This window comes from Saimiri boliviensis, chromosome 2 (assembly GCF_048565385.1).
Source record: "Saimiri boliviensis isolate mSaiBol1 chromosome 2, mSaiBol1.pri, whole genome shotgun sequence".
NCBI lineage: Eukaryota > Metazoa > Chordata > Mammalia > Primates > Cebidae > Saimiri > Saimiri boliviensis.
In genome coordinates, this window is record NC_133450.1 from 198,849,301 (window position 1) to 198,871,635 (window position 22,335).

At 35.9% G+C, this 22,335-nt stretch overlaps 2 protein-coding genes across 3 annotated transcripts in view; both read left to right on the forward strand.

Annotated features, from left to right (window-relative positions):
• The window catches only part of TMEM38B (transmembrane protein 38B), a 330,972-nt gene that overhangs the window by 192,117 nt on the left and 116,520 nt on the right, over window positions 1-22,335 (forward strand). The window lies entirely within an intron of this gene.
• On the forward strand, window positions 11,505-12,404 carry LOC120366367 (dynein light chain 1, cytoplasmic-like). Its single transcript, XM_039475021.2, has one exon. The coding sequence runs from the start codon at window positions 11,629-11,631 to the stop codon at window positions 11,896-11,898; it is 270 nt and encodes an 89-aa protein (XP_039330955.1). The 5' UTR covers window positions 11,505-11,628; the 3' UTR covers window positions 11,899-12,404.

Below are 22,335 nucleotides of genomic sequence, written 5' to 3' on the forward strand. Positions count from 1 at the left end.
CTCAGAGAATTAAAGGAGTTCAGTAGCATTGAAGCATGTGCCTGTCTTTCAGGGTATTAGAAAAACACAAAACATCTTGTTGCAATTTATTATTTTTTTTTTGAAAAAGATGACATTGAAGATAGGATATACTCATGGTGTGATGATGAAGGTGGGCTTAACTTGAACAACTTATGACTACTTGTCCTTCACAGCTGGAGAGAGACCATGCCTGCCTGCCCTCTCAGTATAGTTTAGATTCCTTTTCCTCCCTGTCCCCCAGTCTCCCTCCTGGCCCCCTGTTTTCATACTTCACAGTGTTTTTCACAATTGTAAATGACTTATTTGTGGTAGATTAAATATGACTGCCAGCTCTTCTTTCATTATGAAGAAACGGGGTCTGTGTACCCTCCTTTGAGTCTGGGCAGGCTTCTATGGCTGCTAGACCAATAGAACATGGCAGAAATTATTATGTAGGAGTATCCAGGCTCAGACCTTAATAAACCGAAAGCTTCTGCTTCCCATCCCTTGGAAGATTTCCTGGAGTTGGGAGCTTCTAAGCAAGAAATCTGATTATTCTGACACTGCCACACGGAAGAGTTACCGCATAGGCTTTCCGGTCAACTGTCCTAGCTGAGCGCTGTCTTCCAGCCATCCCTGCTGAGGCATATGATGTGCTGGTGAACTGCTTTGGACCCTCGAGATGACAGCATATCTGCTAGTTAAATACTGACCTTCATCCACGCCATGTGGCACAGAACTACCTAGCTAAACTCTGACTGAATTCTTCATCCTCAAAATTGTGAGATGTAATAAAATGGTGGATGCCTTAAGCCATTAAATTTTCGAGTAGTGTGTTATGTGGCAATGGGATAACATTCATGTTTATTTACTTATTACTATCTATTTTCTCCTTTAGACTATAAGCACCGTGAGGACAACAGGGCCATACCTGTTATGTTCACCATTGTGTATTCACTTAGCCCACTCTTGGCACACAGTAAGAATTTAATAACTATTTATTTAAAGAATGAACGGAAGTTCTATGACAGAAATTGGACAGAGTAGTTAGTCTAAAACTTAGGTGTGAATCCTCTACTCGAAGACTCCTTGGGTTTCCTCCCATGTGGTGTGTGTTCTAATATTAAAACTCTTTTGCTTCGTTTGCATGGGATGCATTCTGAAGCTAAGGGTGCTATCAGTTTCAATTGAGGGATATAGTCTTTTTTCTAGCACACATCACATGCCCAATTTTTTCTGGGAGCCAATGGCAAAAGTGTGAGCATTATTTGATTCTGGAGTGAATTGAGAAGCAGTCTCTCTCTCTCTCTCTCTCTCCCTCTCTCTCTCTCTCTCTCTCTCCGTCCAATAATCATCTATCTGTGTGTCTATGTATCTATCATCTATCTATCCATCTATCTGTCTATCCATCATCGTTTTGGCTCTGAGGCTCTGATGCAACACTTGAAAAATAATTATTGGGTTTACTGGCATTTGATACCTCACTGTGTACAGAGAAACAAGCATGTTTACAGTGGAAAGAATGGCTTCCCTGCCTGACTGGCTTTGATAGCCAAGCTTCTGCTTTCTCAGTGTCCATAAACTGTAACCATTAGTAAGGCATTCATTAAAAAGTAGAACGCTGGCATGGAGTGCTTTATCTTTTTACTACACAACCTATATCTGTGCCAGCAAAGCTAATTATTATTATTTTGTTTGGTTGCAATTTCACCTCCCACACCACAGCATATGGTAAACATGTGATGACTCTTGAAGCATCTTTATTAACTTCTCTAAGAACCTTTTTCATCCCCTAGATGATAGGTGTTTTGGAAAAGGCCAAGCTGATGTGACTACTGAGATGGCTTGGCAATATCCTTCTCGATGGTTTTAATAACAGTCTGTTTTCTTAAGAAAAGCACTTTATTGTGAGTTAAAAAAAATGCTGCCATAACTTTTTTGGCAGGCTGTGTTTTAAATGGATTGTTCTGTGTGTGTGCACATCATTAATACAACCCCTTGGCTGGGAGGTGGGTGTGTACCAAGACAATTGGATGATGGACTGGATACTTACTTTCTCACAGTTGGGCACTTTACATTAGGTGGACCGGAGTCCTAAAAGTCCTCTTGTTTCATTATTACATATATTTTTCCTTGTGGGGATTTTAAAGAATTTGATGGTATAGTCAGAGATAACGCAAAAGGCAGTGTCTGGTAATAATTTATTAATGTGATTAGTAATATGGAAGACTCAAGGAACAATTACATTTAGGGGGTCCATTGGGTATAGGTGTGTAAGTGGTTAGGGGAAGGGATGCTCATGTCGTCAGTGATTGTGGTAAGAGCTATGTTTTACCAAGGGAGTCTTAACATTTCATTCATGATTGAAAGTAATCAAGAAAAGCTGATGTTTTAGTCAGGATTCATTTGGTTAAAAATGATAACAAAACAAGTCAGACTATTTTTGAAAAATATAACATTTGTTGACACATGTAATTGAAAATTCTAATTCTTCAGGCATAGTTGAATTCAGGTGCTCAAATCACGTTACCATGTTGGATTCATTCTAAGGAATGGTTTTTCTAAATGGTAGTAAAGAAGGCCTCTAGCAACTCAAAGCTTTTGTAGTCCCTACAACTTAATATTTTAGAGTACCCAGTATAGATTCTTTCCTAAAAGCTTCAGCAAAATCCTGGAGATGATTCTCATTGGCCTTATTTAGGTCATTTAATTATCCCCAGACCAATAACTGTGGCCACAAGGAGGATGTGTTCTAATTATCCAGGTCTGGGCTATATTCTCATCCCTGGAACTGAGAAGTAAGGTCAACTCCAAGTGTTGATTAAAAATGGTGGCAGAGTGGTTTCTTTCAGGAGAGCTTCAAGACCTGTTTCATTACAAATGCTTATTAGTCTTCTGGGATCCTAGGAGCAAAGAGTGGGATGCTTCCTGAATCGAGATTCAGGTGGAAAATTTGAATCTAGACCCATTTTGCCATTTTCACTTAATGATCATGGGCTGGCTACTTTCTCTCATGGGGTCTCAGATTCCTTGTTTGTAAAGTGAAGAGTTTGGATGAAGTGATTCTGAAAATTCTGTCTGGCTCAAGTGTTCTAAAGTTTTATTTATCCTTGCTAGAAGGATTATTGTAAACATCCAGGGAGAAAAAGTATGTAATATGCTCCAAACTGGAGGGATTTCTGATTCTGATGTTGATGGTGATGATGATGATAGCAGTCCTGCACTCTATTAGAAACAGCCCCCGGTCCTCGCTGCTCTCAGAGATGCTGCTTCAGAGCTCTTCCTCTCGCTTTCCCCAAAGCTCATCAGCAATGCTGGCAAGAGACGTTCTGGCTGCTGTAAGGTCACTGGGATAAATGGGAAGGTTGGCCGATTGCCTGAAAATGAGTTTGGCTTAAAAGTTTCTTGCCCAAGAAATGGAAAGAAAAAACCTGCTGGGATAGCCAAGGGGAAAGAGAAGACTGAGTGACCTCTTTAGAAAGAACTGCAGCCCTGGAAATCTGACTAATGGCTGGAGAGGGTATGTGATGATAACTCACAGCGGCCACTTGGATTTAATTATAGCAACATTTGCAGACAATAAGTGGGTCTTGAATGAAGCCTGCCTGATGATATGGCAGTGACAAAAGCTAATCTGGATTTCTAGCCAAAAGGATGGATGAGAAATGACTTGGGAACTGTAGGATATATATTTTTTTGTTATCACCAAGGCCAAATATTTATTAGGGTTCTTGGGGTGAAGATGGTACTGTTCTAAATTGTGGAAAAAGGAGTGAACTTTGAGTTAGAAAACCTGAGTTCACTTCTGGAGATTTTATTCACTGGGCCTCACTTCATTATTTTCAAAATCAGGAGATTTGTTCTTTGTGGTTGAAAATTAGTAATTTCGAGACTATGATTTGGCTAAGGTACATTCTATTTTTTTTTTTTTTTTAATTCTCTGGTTTTTTAACTTCTCTTCCTTACATGTAGAAAAAGAAGATGAGTCTTGACTTTTAGGTACTCTTAATAAAAAGGAGTCATAAAGAATGTAGTAGAAAATTTAAAATTCTTAATAGTAGGCTGTCAATAGGATCCTAGGAGAAAAATCATGTTCTGCACAGCAAAGTCAAACATTTTTCCAACTTGCTTTCTGTTTATTGAGTGTGTATATGTCAGCACAGTCTTGGTACTTTATGTACAGATCAATTATGTGGGGTAGGTTTTTATAAATCTGTTTTAAAAGGTGAGGATACTGAAGGTCAGACAGGTTGAATAATTTGCTCAAAAAATTCTAGCTTTTAGAATGAACATTAATACATTTCTCGTTGCAAAATTAACTTTCAAGGCTGCAAAAACCAAAGCTCTTCATTTTGCAAAGAGTGAAAATGAGTCTAAGCGAATAAGTAAGAACTCTGGAAACGAACCCAGGATTTCTAACTCCAAGTCCAGTAAGTCATCTTATAAGGGATGGAGTGGGAGTTCAGGTCTGTCTGAAACCAAGTGTTCTCCTAGCACTATGCTACGTTTTTGCTCCATTTCTTTCTCTTTACCTCCTCTCTAGGTCTCATTAAATGCAGGCAGCTTGGGAGTTTCTGGTCCTAGAAACCATCCTCTAGAAGTAGGTTTCTGCCTTGTATCTGGGATGCTTGAAATCCAAGCTTTGAGAATGCGAAGGCAAGGTTCTTCTGCAGTTACACAGAGTGTGGAAGGGTCTGGGAATGGGACCCTAGAGGACATGGAGTATTGTGGTTAGTAGCTTGCAGTCAGCTAGCACTGCAAGAATATTGGTTGGTGAGGATGCCTGCTCCTTTTCTCCTTGAGGCAAACTCCATTTTCTTTTGTGTAATGGAGTTGTGCCTTCCAAGAAAATGGTCTTATAGATATTCTGATTGTATCTCATATCTATGTAGTAATCATGACCATTAAATGATTCTTTTCCTTTGGCTGACTTGTGAAAGACAATCATGACTTGTGAATGATCTCAGCCACTATATCAGTTAGCTTTTTCTGCTTACAAACCTTTCCAAATTTAATGGCTTAAACAATAAACATATATTTCGATTATGAGTCTATGGACCAGCAGCTTAGGCTGGACTCAGTTGGGTGATTCTTCTGGTCTTGGATTGCCTCAGTCTTGCATCTCCTACCAGTCACCTGGGTGGCTTTCTTTTGGGGATTAGTGGGCTGTTGGCTGGAGAGATGGGGGCAACTGGACCATATGTCTTTCATCGTCAAGCAGGATAACCTGGGCTTGTTTACTTGACGTTTGGACAGTATTTTAAGAGAGACTGAGAACTGTGCAAGTTCTCCTGAGCCTCAAAACTGTCTTGACATTACTTTTAGTGCATTCCGTTTGCTGAAACAAGTCACAAAACCCACTCTGGTTAAACAAGTTGGGAAATAGCTTTCATCTTTTGATGGGAGGAGGTGCAAAGATACATTGCAAAGGAGAATTCATGCAGGGAAATACTCTTGTTATGTCAATTTTTGTGAACAGTCTACCATAGCTATTTCCATTGATGTTGAGCTGATGAATGACCATATAGATGTCACAGTCGCTGTAGAATAGTAGCACCCTGTAATAGAAAATAGGGCATTGTCTTCAGTGAATAAATGGAGCTTCCATTGCAGATTTTTGTCCTTTCTCATTAAGAAAGAATTTGGGGTAGGTTGCAGAGATACATGCATCAGGACAAGGTCAAAGAGAAAATAGAAGGCTTAGGAGCTAGGAGCATAGTTAGTATGAGAAGACACAGTTTGTTGTATAGTTGTTAGAGGTGGGCTACATATTTGCATCTGGGATCCTAGTAGCCAAAGTACAGAGGAGAAAATGATTAGTTATGTGAAGCATGATACCCATAACAGAGAAGGAGGCTAGCATCTGAGCTCACTGTTGGGTGTGACAGGTCAGAGTTGGTATGAGTGTAGCCTAGGGAGGGAGCTTTCCTTTGAGCCTCATGGGAAAACCTGTGGGGTAAAATGGACTAAGCAAAATTTGAAAAGTGACTAAGGGTACTCCAAGTCAATATGTATATATTGAGTATATTTGATAAAAACTAAAGCTCACAGTCACGTTTTACAGGTTATAGGTGCTTGACAAGTTCCAAAGTTCTTGTGCATTATCATCTTTTTGTTGCCACTAACAGTGGTTCAAGATAAGTAGGGAAGATATTATAATATAATCCTTATTTAATAGATAAGGAAACTCAGAGAGGTCAAGTGACTTGCTCAAGGTCATATGGTATAATAAGACATGTTATTCTGACATGACACAGAAGTCGTGTCTGACTTCTGTGACACTGGGCTGTGTTAGAAACATTGGATGAGCTGCTTTGGAAGATACAGAGGACTGACATGGTCTCAAACTATGAAATCTTCAGGGAAGAAAAGATTTAATAACTAATAATAACAATAAAGATTTTGTTCTTGCCTTCTCTTTTGTATGTATTATTTTTCTTGATATTTGCAAGGCCTCTTTGAGTTATTTATTCCCATTTCACAGACGCTAACCAGAGGCTCAAAGAGTATAAAAACTTGACTATTTTCTCCCAGATGGTAGTGGCAATGTTGATTTGTAACCCCAGGTCTCTCTTAGATCAAATTCTGGAGACTTCCCACTAATGGATACTGGCTGAAACACAGGGACACTTGATATTGGTAGGGGGCACTGTAAGATAGTGTTTAACAATATGCAAACAGAGTCCTAGGAAATCAGAAGAAACAGAGACCAGGACAGATGAACTTCGCAGGGGAGAATTCATGAAGGAACACAGAATTTGCCAAAACTCAAAGAATTGGCAATGATGCCCATGGGAATGGAAGGCCAAAGAGTAGACCAGGCAGGGGAATGACACCAGGATAGTCGGTGATGTGAGTTCAGAGTAACCATGAATGGACAATTACTTTTAAAAATTTATTCGACTTACTGAGTGAAGACTTATTGAGTACCAATAGTGAAAACAAAGATGAATTAGATCTGACCTGGCCCTCAAAAAACTTGAGACAAACATCAACAACCATAAGGAAGGTGGGAACTGAGATGAAGAAAGTACTGGTTAACCAAATAGTGATAGAATTGTCAAGATGAGGATCTTGAGCTTGATTTTATTGAGATAAGGAAGACAAAACACACACACAAAACCAAAACCAAAACCAAAAAGAATAAAATAGAAAAAATCTTTATGTAAATATAAGGATTCTGTAAGTCAGGTGACAAGTGTAAGGAGGAAACAGTCTTAAAGTCAACTATTGAATAGCCTGAATTCAATTATTGAATAGACTGAAAACAGTCTTAATGTCAACTCTTCAAGCTAAGCATCCTGAAGAGGGTACAGGTCCAGATACCTGGGTCAAGCTGTGGCATAGAGTTTGCGCATCCTGAATGTAAGAGATGGCTGCAAATTGCCTTGGCACCATCATGAGCCTTGGCCTGAAAACAGTAGTTAGAACTAAAATATGTATTTATGTGACTTTCTTTAAAAAAAGTCACCCTATTATCTCTGATAGATGTAATATATGTGCATCGTAATTTTTTTTAATGTAGAAAAGAACAAAGATAAAAATCATTCATCACTATACCATCCAGAGAGAAACATCGTGAACCTTTTAAAGAGCTCCCTCTAGACACTTTTTCTAGTCATGTGTCTTATACAACTGTATTCATCTGTTTCCTCTTATGTGTGGATCAGAGAGTGATAGCTCAATCTTTGTGCCCTTATCTCTGAAAACTTTCTTAGGAGTCTTAGAAATGGAATCACTCGGTGGCATTAAGGATCATCTTAAAACTAAAATTATTTCTAGAAAAGGTGTAGCAATTTTTACTCTCACCGTATATGGGAATGCTCATCTTAATGCACCGTTGCGTCTTGAGTGGTATCATTAAAAATAAATCTGTTCCCCAAAGCCCATAAACCCAGTATAATCATGCATCAGGCAAATCCAACAGGGAGACATTCTACAAAATACCTGATTAGTACTTCTCAAAACTGTCAAAGTCATCAACAACAAGGAAAACTTGAGAAACTGTCACAGCCAAGAGGAGCCTAAGGATACACTGTAACTACATGCAGTGTGGTCTCCTGGATGGGATCTGGAAACAGAAACGCTAGGTCAAACCAAGGAAATCTCAATATGGATTTAATAAATAATAATGTATCAATATTGATTAATCATTTGTCTCAAAGATACCAGACTGATGGAAGATGCTAATAATAGGAGAAACTGGGTGTGGGCTGTATCTTCACAATTTTTCTGAAAATGTAAAGATGTTCTAAACTAAATTTATTAAAAAAACAAAGGACACACACAAGCACACGTGTAACAAATGAAGTCACTGATGTGAATAGATAACTAGGAATGCATTTCTAAAATTTGCTAATATTACTAGTCTATATCTAACATAATGAGTCATTTGTGATCTCTAAGGTTTTCTTGAAATAAGCAGAGATCACAGATGAAACTGCAGAAGGGAATCATATCTAATACATATTGGGTTGAAAGTATGGTGCTTAAGAACATAGAGACTGGAATCAGAATGCCTCAGTTTAAATCCTGGTTGTGTTATTTACCAGCTCTATGATCTTGGGTTAGTTATCTCATGAATTTGTGCCTTGGTTTTTAAGTCCGTAAACAAATGGTAAAATACTTCAGTGGGTCACTCTGAGAATGAAATATGTTGACATTTGTACAACAATGCCATGCAGTTAGTGGTTTAAAAATGTTTGTTAATAGTGAGAACAAATTAATCTGTTAATTTATCTATGAAATAAACATTTATTAAGCACTCCTGTGTGCCAGGCATTGTGTTAAGTGCTAAGGACAGTTGTGAAAAAGAGAGACAATGCTCCTACCCTCAAGGAGTTTACTGTTTAATTGGCAGAGACAGACAATAAACAAACAACTAATTGTAGATTGCAATAGGGCTAGGAAAGAAATAACAAGGCCCAAGTGATGGTAAAAAAAAGATGCTTTATTTCCATTTCTTTGACTCCTTGTGATAATGAATATGTATCAATATTTTGCGAATGACTTAGTGTTCTTTTGTTGATTGTGGTGCCTTTTGTCTGTGTTTCTATGGTGTGATTGTTTTTTACATTGATTTGTAAGGGCCGTTATTTATTAGTGGTACTAAATCTTTTCCCTAGTTTTGTCTTTTATTTTTTTGAGATAGGGTCTGACTCTTTTGCTCAGGCTGGAGTGCAGTTGTATGATTGTGGCTCACTGCAGCCTTGACCTCACCTCACTAGTAGAGACAGCCTCGACCTCACCTCACTGGTAGAGACATCTACACCATGTTGCCCAGGCTGGTCTAGAATTCCTGGGTTCAAGTGATCCACCCGCTTCAGCCTCCCAAAGGGCTGAGATTAAAGGCAAGAGCCACTGTGCCTTGTCTATTTTTGTTTTAAAAATATATACATGTAAACTTTTAATTTTCATGAGGGCCACTTTATCCCACTTCTCTTTGAGACTTCCTCCATTACTTTTACAAGAAAAGCATAAATTTTTTCTTCTATTCCCCAAAAAAACATGTTTTCTAATATATTTTTCTTTCCAGTATTTCCTGAGTTCATTTCTTACCTTTAGTTCTTTTATTCATCTGACTTTTGTTTCTGGATAAATGTGATGTAAAGATTCAGACTAAAATTTGTTCTAAATCTGGTCAATTTATTGAATAATTCTTTTTCCCTCTATTTATTTGTGATGTTATTATTTCCTAAATTCTTTTACATACTAGAGGTTTATTTCTGTAATTTCTATCATATTTCTCTGTTGTTAAAAACATTATCATACTATTTTGATTACTTTAGCTCTATGGTATATTTTGTTGATATGGCAGGTAGCTACCTCATCACCTTTTCTTCTCCAAAATTTTCAGTTACTACTGCCAATTTTTTCTTTCAGATAAACTCTTTAGTTACTTTGAAAACTTCAATAAAAGTGCAACTAAGCAATTGGAATTTTATTAACATCTCATACTATACTGAATAGTGTTTTTATCTTTCTAATATTACAATTAATGTTCCATTGAGGAATGTATTACATGTTTCTACATAAAATCTTCCCCAAATAAATTATTAAATATTTAACTCTATTTCCACTGATTTGAATGGAAATGTAATTAAATATTCAATGCTTACATGAATTTCAACCTAGTATATCTACTCACTTTTATTTATCAGTATGTCTATTCTATGGTTTTAATCATTATACTTTTACAGTACATCTTGATATCTGATGGTGCAAATTAGCTTTTATCATATTTACTTTCTTTTTATTTAAAAATTGATACATAATAGTTGCACATATGTAATATCTCTATTTGTTTTAAAATCCATTAATCTTTTTTCCCCTCCGCTATGAGATTTGCTTTGCTGTTCTTCATTTCTAACTTCTCTTGCTAATGATTAGTTGTTTTATTTTCAGTCTTTCTTGATTAATATAATTTTTAAGGCCATGAATTTGGCTCCAATTATAAATTTGGCTGCATTTCATAAATTTTGTAATGTAATATGTTCACTATTTCTATTTGCTTATTACACTGTAATTATAATTTGGATTTCCCATTAATGGTTGTTTACAATATAATTTTAAAATTTCAAAACAGTTGTTTTTCTTTATTTGCATAAACATTTTATTTTAAATTTCATTATGCTGTAGTCAAAAAATGTGACTTGTACAATTGATGATTGGGGGAATTCCTATGGATTTTCATAATTAAACTTTGTGTTTCCAACATAAAAAACGTGACAAATGTTTGAGATTATGGATATGCTAATTACCCTGATTTGATCACTATACATCGTGTATATCAAAAGATCAGCCCTTACCCCATATATACAATTATTATATGTCAGTTAAAAAAAATTTCAAGGCTGGGCACAGTAGTTTAGGCCTGTAATCCCAGCACTTTGGGAGGCTGAGGTGAGTGGATCACTTGAGGTCAGGAGTTTGAGACCAGTCTGGCTAGCATGGTGAAACCCTGCCTCTACTAAATATATAAAAATTAGCCAGGCATGGTGTCACACAACTATAGTCCTAGCTACTCAAGAGACTGAGGCACAAGAATCACTTGAACCTGTGAGGCAGAGGCTGCCGTGAGCCAAGACGGCGCCACCACACTCCAGCCTGGGTGACAGAGCATTTCTTTCTCAAAAAAAGGAGTCTCTGTTTAAAAAAAAAAAAAAAATCCGAAAAACAAAGAACTTTATCTAAAAAAAATTTATCTAGAACCTCTTGAAAAAATGAAATGGCACCAAGGGGTTTGTTTGAAAAGCAAGAGTCCACCTCTCAACCTTTTCTTATTCTTACTCTATCTCTTGCCTTTGTGTTTTTAGTTTGGGGATTGTTTCCACATTTCATTACAATGTGTTTATGCTGCCATTACTTGATTTATCAATTGTAGGTAATATTAATTGACTCTGCACTATGGACATTGAGAACTGACATCTTTACACTATTTATTTTCCCTTTCCCAATTTCTAATAGTTAAATGAATCTTTTCAGTTCTTTTATTAATTACTTTAAAAACTTTACAACAAGATGCGCCACGGCTTCGGTAGCGACAGCAGCTCAATCTGTGACTGAGCAGTGCTAGCACCTCCTCCAGGAGACTGTTGCTGTCAGCCAGCCCCCTTCTCCACGGTAACCATGGGCGACCGAAAGGCCGTGATCAAAAATGCGGACATGTCGGAAGAGATGCAACAGGACTCTGTGGAGTGCGCTACTCAGGCGCTGGAGAAATACAACATCGAGAAGGACATTGCGGCTCATATCAAGAAGGAATTTGATAAGAAGTACAATCCTACCTGGCATTGCATCGTGGGGAGGAACTTCGGTAGTTACGTGACACATGAAACCAAACACTTCATCTACTTCTACCTGGGCCAAGTGGCCATTCTTCTGTTCAGATCTGGTTAAAAGCATGGACTGAAAAGGCCGGGCATGGTGGCTCACGCCTGTAATCCCAGCACTTTGGGAGGCCGAGGTGGGTGGATCACCTGAGGTCAGGAGTTCAAGACCAGCCTGGCTAACACGGTAAAACCCTATCTCTACTAAAAATACAAAAATTAGCCGGGTGTGGTGGTGCACACCTGTAATCCTAGCTACTTGGGAGGCTGAGGCAGGAGAATCACTTGAACCTGGGAGGTGGAGGCTGCATTGAGCTGAGATCAGGCCTTTGTACTCCAACCTGGGCAACAGAGTGAGACTCCATCTCATTAAAAAAAAAAAAAAAAAAAGCATGGACTGTTGTGCCACACACCCAGTGATCCATCCAAAAACAAGGACTGCAGCCTAAATTCCAAATACCAGAGACTGAAATTTTCAGCCTTGCTAAGGGAACACCTTGATGTTTGAACCTTTGTTTTTTGTACAGGGCATTCTCTGTACTAGTTTGTTGTGGTTATAAAACAATTAGCAAAATAGCCTACATTTGTATTTATTTTCTATTCCATATTTCTGCACCACGTTGTTTTCTCTCAAAATCCATTCCTTTAAAAAATAAATGTTGCATATGTGTAAAAAAAAACAAAAACAAAAACAACTTTACAACATTTAACCCCTTTCTCATTACATATTTACAGGTTTTTTAAAAGATATTTTGATATTATATTATTTACCACTTATATAATCATGATTGTTCTACCTTCAATATGTATTGTGACAATTATCAGTATAAATTGGTGTTTTATCTTACACTGTTTTTTTGCCTTAAATTTTGATTTTTTTGGTATTAATAGTCATTTCTGCTTTTCTCTTTTGTTTTTCTTTTCTGATCAACTTTTTTGTTAATCTCTCTATAACATTCTTGCTGAGAATATAAATTTTATCTCTTACCTAGTGTTAAGAATTTTCTTAACATATTATAATTATAATTTATTTCTTAACATATTATAATTATATTATAATTACAATTTAGACTTCTTTTATCTAGTGTTAAGAATTTTCTTAACATATTATAATTTAGACTTCTCTTACCTAGTGTTAAGAATCTTACCTAGTGTTGAGAATCTTCTTAACACTAGGTAAGAGGAGTCTTAAATTATAATATGGAAGTCTAAATTAGGTGTATTTTGATAATGATATGTCTGTCGTTTATTTTTATTGTTTTTTAAAAACTTTTTTTCAATTCTACCTTTTTGCTCTATGGACATCGATTTATTTGTTTTTAGTAATCCTACATCTATCTATATTGCTCTACAAATTAATGTAACAATTTTAATTTTTCCTTCATAGAGTAATGAACTAAACATGTTTTTGCTACTCTTCTTACCCCATCCACTTCCTGACTCTGATAACACTAACATAGCTATTATTAAATTATCTTTTTTACTTTTGTATTTATTTTCTTTCAAGATGATATTCTATTCTATTTCCTAGCCACATTTATAATAGTTGGTTATCCTGAGTTCTATGTTTATTGATTTCATGTAATGTCTGGTTTTTTAATACTATGGAAGTCTCATTTTGACATCTTCGTTTTGTGTTAACTCTTGATGAGTTAGAATCTATCTTCAAGTACTTTTTCTGGGGTGTATCTGGATCATAATCTCTATCAGTCCTGTTTTTGTCAGAGAATGTCTTTCTAGTTTTTCTGATTGAGTCACTGTTTTAGTTACTGTGTCATTATTTAGTCATTATTTATGTATATAAACATATTTATACACACGTTTATTTATTACATTGATATATTTGTTATGGAAATTGGCTCATGTGATTATGAATGCCAACAAGTTTCACCATCTGCTGTCCACAAGCAGAGAACCAGGAGAGCTAATGGTGTAATTTAGCTTGAGGTCAAAGGCCTGAGAACTAGGAACTCTGATGTTCAGGGACTGGAGAAGATGAATGTCCAAGGTCAAGAAGAAAGAGGGAAACCTCACCCTTTTTTAGCCTTTTTGTTCTACTGAGGCCCTCAACAGGTTGGATAATAACTGCCCACATTGGTGAGGGTGGATATTCTTTACTCAGTCTACCGATTTCAAATGCTACTCTCTTCTGGAAACACCTCTACAAATACACTCAGAAATCTTGTTTTACCAGCTATCTGGGCATCCCTTAGCTCAGTCAACTTGACACATAAAATTGACTATCACAATTTTTCCCTTAAAAAACTGTGGAGACTTTGCTCCGTTGTTTTTTGGTATTTAATTTTAAGGGGAGATCTGAGAAGACCCTATGTTTTTATCTTTTAAAATAATTTCTATTTATCTTATGTTTGGCAGTTGTTCTTTCTGGCTGCTTGTGTCTTTTAAATCAATGTTGACTAGTACCTTTAAGTCTTTTTATTTGGTAGACATATATTTTTCTTTAATTCTGGGAGGTTCCCCCCCTCCCCCCATTTTATCTTCAATTTTTGCTCTATTTCAATTTTGTTCCATTTGTTTTGGCCTCATTTTCAGGAATATTGATTATCTGCAGATTTGATTTCTGTTCTCACCTCTACATCTATCCATCTTCTCTCATTTTATTTTCTTCTTTTCCCTGTCCTTTGCATTTTTGAAGGATTTTTCAAGTTCGTTTTTAGACAATACATTTGATTTTCTACAGTGTCTATGGTTATATTTTCTGCTTCTAATATAGATTTTGATTGTGTTATTTCATTTCTAGTTTCCTTCTCATCTCAGCGGGCTTATCTTTATGTCTCTGTATTTCATTCACCTATTTTTAAAGTTGCATCTAACACCTGATACTCTTAGTTTTTAATTGCTTAATGGTATCCTTATTCTCTGAACTTAATTAAAAACTAAAATGTATGATTTCTACATTTCTTTTGTCTCTGTATAAATAATTTTCAGAAGACAGCTGTTTGAATCAGTCAAATATTTTAGTTTAATGTGAAAGAAACTGAATTTGGCTAATTTGAGTGTGTTGATGTTGGGTAGTCTCTGGATTATTGAGTAGCAGGCATGCACTGGCTAAGTGAACCCAGAGATGATGTGGCTGGAATTCTGTTAAAATCACTCCAGAACCAGTCAGATGAGCATTATCTGCTATCTTTGCCAAGCACCTAGTGCCACAGCTTCCACCTCTGTCATTACTGCCTCCCGAAACTATATTGCTACTATGGTTGTCCTTCTGCCATCCAGAATGGATTCTCCATTGTTCTGCTTTTTGCATTACTAGACATTGGTTCGTAGTTCAGAAAGCATTCACATGATTGGCTGAAACATGTCCGTGGTCTAACTGCAAGTAAGTCTGGTAAAACAAGTTTCTGCTATTTTTAGCACCAGTAGACGGTGAACTGTCTCCTACCAAAGCCTATAAAGACAGTGAAAATGTAAAGAATGGACAGTCAGTACAGTAGGGTCCATTATATTCTTCTTTGTATCCTGAGTGCTGTGCTATTTTTCCTTCTGTTTCAGAAACTTCTAAATTCCCAAGCTTGATTTTTACATTTTTTAATGAGTATATTTCTTTTAACAAGGATATATATAGCAGAGCTTGACATTTGCCAAAAACAAAGTGAGTAGATTTCTTTGGTCCCTGGCACTGCTGGTGATTACTTTTCAAATCCTTCTTTTGCCTTTTGAAATACTAAGCATGGTGGGCAGAATGGGAAAAAGCTGTCCCACAGGAATAATTTATATTTTTTATCCACATTGGTTATTGTTGAAGTATCAGAGGTGGAGTAAAAAAGGAGAGGTATCTCTCAGCCTGAACTGAAACAACTATCTTTTGGAATAGGTACATTAGTTTTCTTCATTTAATGGCCAATATCATACTGAATGAGCAAAAGCTGGGAGCATTACCCTTGAAAAATGTCACAAGGATACCCTCTCTCACCACTCCTATTCAACATAGTAATGGAAGTTCTGGCCAGGGCAAGCAGGCAAGAGGACAAAATAAGGGTATTTAAGTAGAAAGAGTCTTTGCAGATGACATGATCTTATATCTAGAAAATCTCATTGTCTCAGCATAAAGGCTTCTTGAGCTGATAAGCAACTTCAGCAAATTCTCAGGATACAAAATCAATGTGCAAAAAGCACAAGCATTCCTGTATACCAACAATAGACAAGCAGACAGTTTATGAATGAACTCTTCTGCAAAATTGAAATAATATTTAAGTGGGCTGTAACCTTATTTTAAGTTGAGAAGCATTTCTATTAGGTGAAGTGTCTATTCAGGTATTCTGTTCACAATTTAATTCTGTCAGTTTTCTTATTGAGTTGTAAGAGTTTTTTATGTATTCAGATACAATTATTTTCTCCAATTATATGGCTTATCTCTTCGTTTTTTAAAGATGTCTTTCGATAAGCATAATTTCAACTTTTGATATTTAATTTATCATTTTATTTGAATTGTTTGTGGTTTTGTGTCCTATCTAAGATTTTACTACCTACCCTGAAGTTGCAAGGATTTTCTTCTTTGCTTCTCTTTTGTTTAATCGCATTCAGGCCCATGGACAATTTTGATTAATTTTTGTTTATGATATAAAATAAGGCTCAATGCTCACATTCTCACTCAAGGGTATCTACTTGTTCCAGCACAATTTGGGGAGAAAATGTTCCTTTCTTTTTAAAATTACCTCAGCACCTTTTTTGAAAACTAGTGAAATATGTGTGCATTTATTTCTTGGTTCTGTATTCTATAGTAATTAATCTATATGTCTATCTTTTTGCCACGACTACATTGTTTTGATTAGTGGGTCTTAAGAGTAAGGCTTGAAATCAGGTAGTACAAATATACCAACTTTTTCTTCTATTTCAAAAATGCTTTTTATTTCCTAAGTAATTTTGATTTCCATATAAAATTTATAATTAACTTGTGATTTTCTACAAAAATAAGTCCTGCTGGAATTTTTTGACATTATGTTAAAACCATAGATATATTTGGAAAGAGACATCTTAATTATATTGTCTTCTAATCCATGAACATGGTTTACCTCTCCATTTATTTAGATATTTGCTAATTTATCTCAGCAATATTTTGTTCTTTTTCTCAAAGATATATTTATTTGGTACTATTATAAATGTAATTTTAAAATTTTGTGTTCTAATTGTTTGCTGGCAATATGTAAAAACTCAATTAATATTGATGTTACCTTGATTTTAAAAAATTTAATTCTATAATCTGAGATCTTGATAAATTTCCTCGTTAGTTCTAGTAGTTTTTTTGGTTTTATTCTGAGGGTTTTCTTCATAGTCATGTTATTTGTAAATAGAGGCAGTTTTATTTATTCCCTTCTAATCATTATATCTTTTAATTTTTCTTAATTTGTTAAATTGCTAGCATACTAGTGTTGAATAGAACCGGTGAAAGCAGTTATCATTGCCTTTTTCTGATCTTAAGGGAAAAGCATTCATTATTTTATCATTAAATATAGTAATAGCTATAACATTTTTTCCTAGTTATTCTTTGTCATATGGAAGAACTTCCATAATTGGCTGTGAGTTTTTGTCATGAATTGGTGTGAAATTTTGTCAACTGCTTTTTTTCTTCAGATGTTAAAATATCACAGGATTTTAAAAAAATTTTATTTCAGGTTCAGGGGGACATGTGCAGGTTTGTTACATAAGTAAACTTGTGTCATGGAGGTTTGTTGTACCTCCATATTGTACATTTCAACCTCCGTGTTGTACATGTTAAGGATTATATTACCACTTAGATACCACTAAGTCTAGTACCCAATAGTTATTTTTTCTGTTTCTTTCCCTTATCCTGCCCTCTACCCTCAACTAGGCCCCAGTGTCTGTTGTTCCCCTCTTTGTGTCCATGTATTCTCATCTTTAGCTCCTATTTATAAGTGAGAACATGTGGTATTTGGTTTTCTCTTTCTGTGTTAGTTTGCTGGAGATAATGACCTCCAGCTCTATCTATGTCCTTGCAAAAGACATGATCTTATTTTGTTTTATGGCTGTGTAGTAATCTATAATTTATATGTACTACATTTTCTTGATCCAGTCTACTGTTGATGGACATTTAGGTTGATTTCATGTCTTTGCTATTGTGAATAGTACTGAAATGAACACATGTGTACATGTGTCTTTAGTGTTGAATGATTTCTATTCCTTTAGGTATATACCCAGTAACAGGATTGCTGGGACAAATGGTAGTTTTGTTCTTAGCTCTTTGAGGAATTGCTACACTGCTTTCTGCAATGGCTGAACAATTTTACACTCCCACCAACAGTGTATAAGTGTTCCTTTTTCTCTGCAACTTTGCCAGTATCTATTATTTTTTGACTTTTTAGTATTAGTCATTCTGACTAGTGTGAGATAGTATCTTATTGTGATTTTGATTTGCTTTTCCCTAATGATCAGTGATAATGAGCTTTTTAAAATATGCTTGTTGGCTGTATGTATGTCTTATTTTGAAAACTGTTGATTTCTTTTCACTCACATTTTAATGGGGTTGTTTTTTCTTGTAAATTTGTTTATATTTTTTACAGATGCTAGTTATTATACCTTGGTCAGGTGCATAATTTTCAAAAATGTTCTCTCATTTTGTAGGTTGTCTGTTTACTCTTTTGATAGTTTCTTTTGCTGTTCAGAAGCTCTTAAGTTTAATTATATCCCATTTATAAATTTTTGCTTTTGTTGCAATTGTTTTTGGCAATTTCATCATGGACTATTTGTAGGTTTTTATGTCCAGAATGGTGTTGCCTAGGTTGCCTTGTAGGTTTTTTAAAAATAATTTTCAGTTTTACATTTAAGTGTTTAGTCTGTCTAGAGTTGATTCTTGTATATTGGTGCAAGGAAGGAGTCCTTTTTCAATTTTCCGCATATGGCTAGCCAGTTATCCTAGCATCATTTATTAAATAGGGCATCTTTTCCCAGTTGTTTGTTTTTGTTAAAATCAGATGGTTACAGATGTATGGCCTTATTTCTTGGTTCTCTATTCTGTTTCATTGGTTATTACAGTAACCAAAACACTATGGTACTGGTACAAAAACAGTTTGATGTTGGGTAACATGATACCTGCAAGTTTATTCTTTTTGCTTAGGATTGCCTTGGCCATTTGGGCTCTTTTTTGGTTCCACATAAATTTTTAAGTAGTTTTTCTAGTTCTGTGAATAATGTCCTTGGTAGTTTTTTAGAAACAGTGTTAAATCTGTAAATTTATTTGGGCAGTATGGCTATTTTAAGTATAGTTATATTGATTCTGCATATCTTTGAGCATGGAATGTTTTTCCACTTGTGTCATCTCTGATATATTTGAGCAATGTTTTGTAATCTCATTGTAGAGATCTTTCATCTCTCTGGTTAGCTGTATTCCTAGGTATTTTATTCTTTTTGTGGTAATCATACATGGGATTTGTGTTTCTGATTTGGTTCTTGTCTTGGCTGCTGTTGAGTGTGCAGAAATGCTAGTGATTTTTGTATGATGATTTTGTATCCTGAAACTTTGCTGAAGTTGTTTATCAGCTGAAGGAGCTTTTGGGCCAAGACTGTGAGGTTTTTAAAATCTAGAGCATGATCATATCACCTGCAAGCAGGAATAAGTTTGTCCCTCTCTCTTCCTATTTGGATACCCTTTATTTCTCTTCCCTGATTGCTGTGGCCAGAACTTCCAATACTAAGTTGAATAGGAGTGGTGAGAGAAGGCATCCTTATCTTGTGCCAGTTTTCAAGGGGAATGCTTCCAGCTTCTGCCCGTTTAGTATGATGTTGGCTGTGGATTTATCGTAGATGGCTCTTATTATTTTGAAGTGTGTTCCTTCAGTACCTAATTAATTGAGACTTTTAAAGAGGAATGGATGTTGAATTTTATTGAAAGTATTTTCTGTATCTATTGAGGTAACCACATGGTTTCTGTCTTTAGTTCTTTTCATGTAATGGATCACATTTATTGAGTCACATATGTTGAACCATCCTTGCATCCCAGGGATAAAGCCTGTTTGATCATGGTGGATCATGGTTGTGCTGCTGGATTTGGTTTTCAGTGTTTTGTTGAGGATTTTTACATCCATCTGCATTAAGGATATTGGCCTGAGTTTTATATTTTTGTTGTGTCTCTGTCAGGTTTTGATATTAGGATGATGCTGACCTTATAGAATGAGTTGTGAATGAGTCCCTCTTCATCCATTTTTGGAATCGTTCTAGTAGGAATGATACCATCTCTTCTTTGTACATCTAGTAGAAATTGGCTGTGAATTCATCTGGTCCTAGGTTGAGTTTGTTTGTTTTGTTTTTGGTTGATAGGCTATTTATTACTGATTAAGTTTTGGAGCTCACTATTGGTCTGTTCAGGAATTCAATTTATTCCTGGTTCAGTCTTGGGAGGGTATGCTTGTCCAGGAATTTCTCCAACTCTTCTAGTTTTTCTTGCTGTGTGCATAGAGATATTCATAGTAATCTCTGATGTTTATTTATGTTTCTGTGGGGTTAGTGTTAACATCCCCTTTGTCAAATCTGATTGTGTTTATTTGGATCTTTTCTCTTTAATGCTTTATCAGTCTAGCTAGTGACGTATCTGTCTTATTAATTTTTGTATTAATTTAAAAAAAACTCCCAGATTTATTAATCTTTAGAATTATTTTTTTGTTTGATGTCCTTCAGTTCAACTCTGATTTGGTTATTTCTTATCTTTTGCTAGCTTTGGGGTTGGTTTCCTCTTCCTTCTCTAGTTCTTTTAGTTGTGATATTAGATTGTTAATTTTAGCTCTTTCTAACTTTTTGATGTGGGTGTTTACTGCCATAAATTTCTCTCTTAACACTGCCTTAGCTATGTCCTAGAGATTCTGGTATGTTGTATCCTTATTCTCTTTAGTTTTAATGAGCTTCTTGATTTCTGCCTTAATTTCATTATTTGCCTTAAAGTCATTTAGGAGCAGGTTGTTTAATTTCCATGTAATTGTGTGGTTTTGGGTGACCTTTTTTTTTCTCAGTTTTGATTATGTGGTTGATTTTAGAGTATGTGACATGTGGCAGTGAGAAGAATGTATTTTCTGTTGTTTCTGGATGGAGAGTTCTATAGAGATCTATCATATCCATTTGGTCCAATGTTGAGTTTAAGTCCTGAATGTTTTTATGAATTTTCTGTCTCAATGATCTGTCTAATACTGTCAGTGGAGTGTTGACGTTTCCCACTATTATTGTGTGGGACTCTAAGTGTTTCTGCACATCTCTAAGAACTTGCTTTATGAATCTGGGTGTTCCTGTGTTGGGTGCATATATATTTAAGACTCTTAGATCTTCTTGCCGAATTGAACCCTTTACCATTATGTAATGCCCTTGTTTGTCTTTTTTAATCTTTGTTGGTTTAAAGTGTGTTTTGTCAGAAATTAGGATTGCAACCCCTGCTTTTTTTTTTCTTTCTAATTTTCATTTGTTTGGTATTTTTTTCCCCCTCCAATTCTTTATTTTGAGTGTGTGGGTGTCATTGCATGTGAGATGGGTCTCTTAAAGACAGTGTACCATTAGGTCTTCCTTTTTTATCTAGCTTGCCACTCTGTGCCTTTTATATGGAGGCATTTAGCCTATTTACCTTCAAGGTTAGTATAAATATGTGTCAATTTTATTCTGTCATTGTGTTGTTAGCTGGTTATTATGCCTGTTTGTGTGTGTGTTATTTTATAGTGTCACTGGTCTATGTACTTAAGTATGTTTTTGTATTGGCTTGTATTGGTCTTTTCTTTCCATATTTAGTGCTCCTTTCAAGATCTCTTGTAAGGTAGGTCCAGTGGTAACAAACTCCCTCCATATTTGCTTATCTAAAAAGAATCTTATTTCTCTTTCACTGATGAACCTTAGTTTGGCTGAATATAAAATTTTTAGTTGAGCCAGGTGCAGTGGCTCATCCCTGTAATCCCAGCACTTTGGGAGGCCGAGGTGGGCCGATCACGAGGTCAGGAGTTTGAGACCAGCCTGGTCAATATGGTGAAACCCCACCTCTACTAAAAATACAAAAATTAGCTGGGTGTGGTGGCACGTGCCTATAGTCCCAGCTACTCAGGAGGCTGAGGCAGAAGAATCGCCTGAACCCATGAGGCAGGGGTTTCAGTAAGCTGAGATTTTGCCCCTGACTCCAGCCTGGGAGACAGAGCAAGACTCCATCTCAAAAAGAAAAAAAAACTCTTATTTGAAGATTTTTTTTTTTTTAAATGTTGAATATAGATCCTCAATATTCTCTGACTTGTAGAGTTTCTACAGATTAGCCTGATGGGGTTCCCTTTGCAGATGACTTGCCCTTTCTTTCTAACTGCCTTTAGCATTCTTTCTTTCACCTCTACCTTAGAAAATGTGTTGATTTGTTTCTTGGGGCTGATCCTCTTGTGTACACTTTGGCAGGGATTCTCTGTATCTCCTGAATTTGACTGTTGGCCTCTCTAACAAGGTTAGGGAAATTTTCATGCACTATATCCTGAAATATGTTTTCCAAGTTTTTTGCTTTCTCTTGCTTCCTTTCATCGAT

What these genes read in the sequence shown, in the direction of transcription:
- LOC120366367 (XM_039475021.2), top strand. Translation starts at nt 11,629, where the DNA reads ATGGGCGACCGAAAGGCCGTGATCAAAAATGCGGACATGTCGGAAGAG.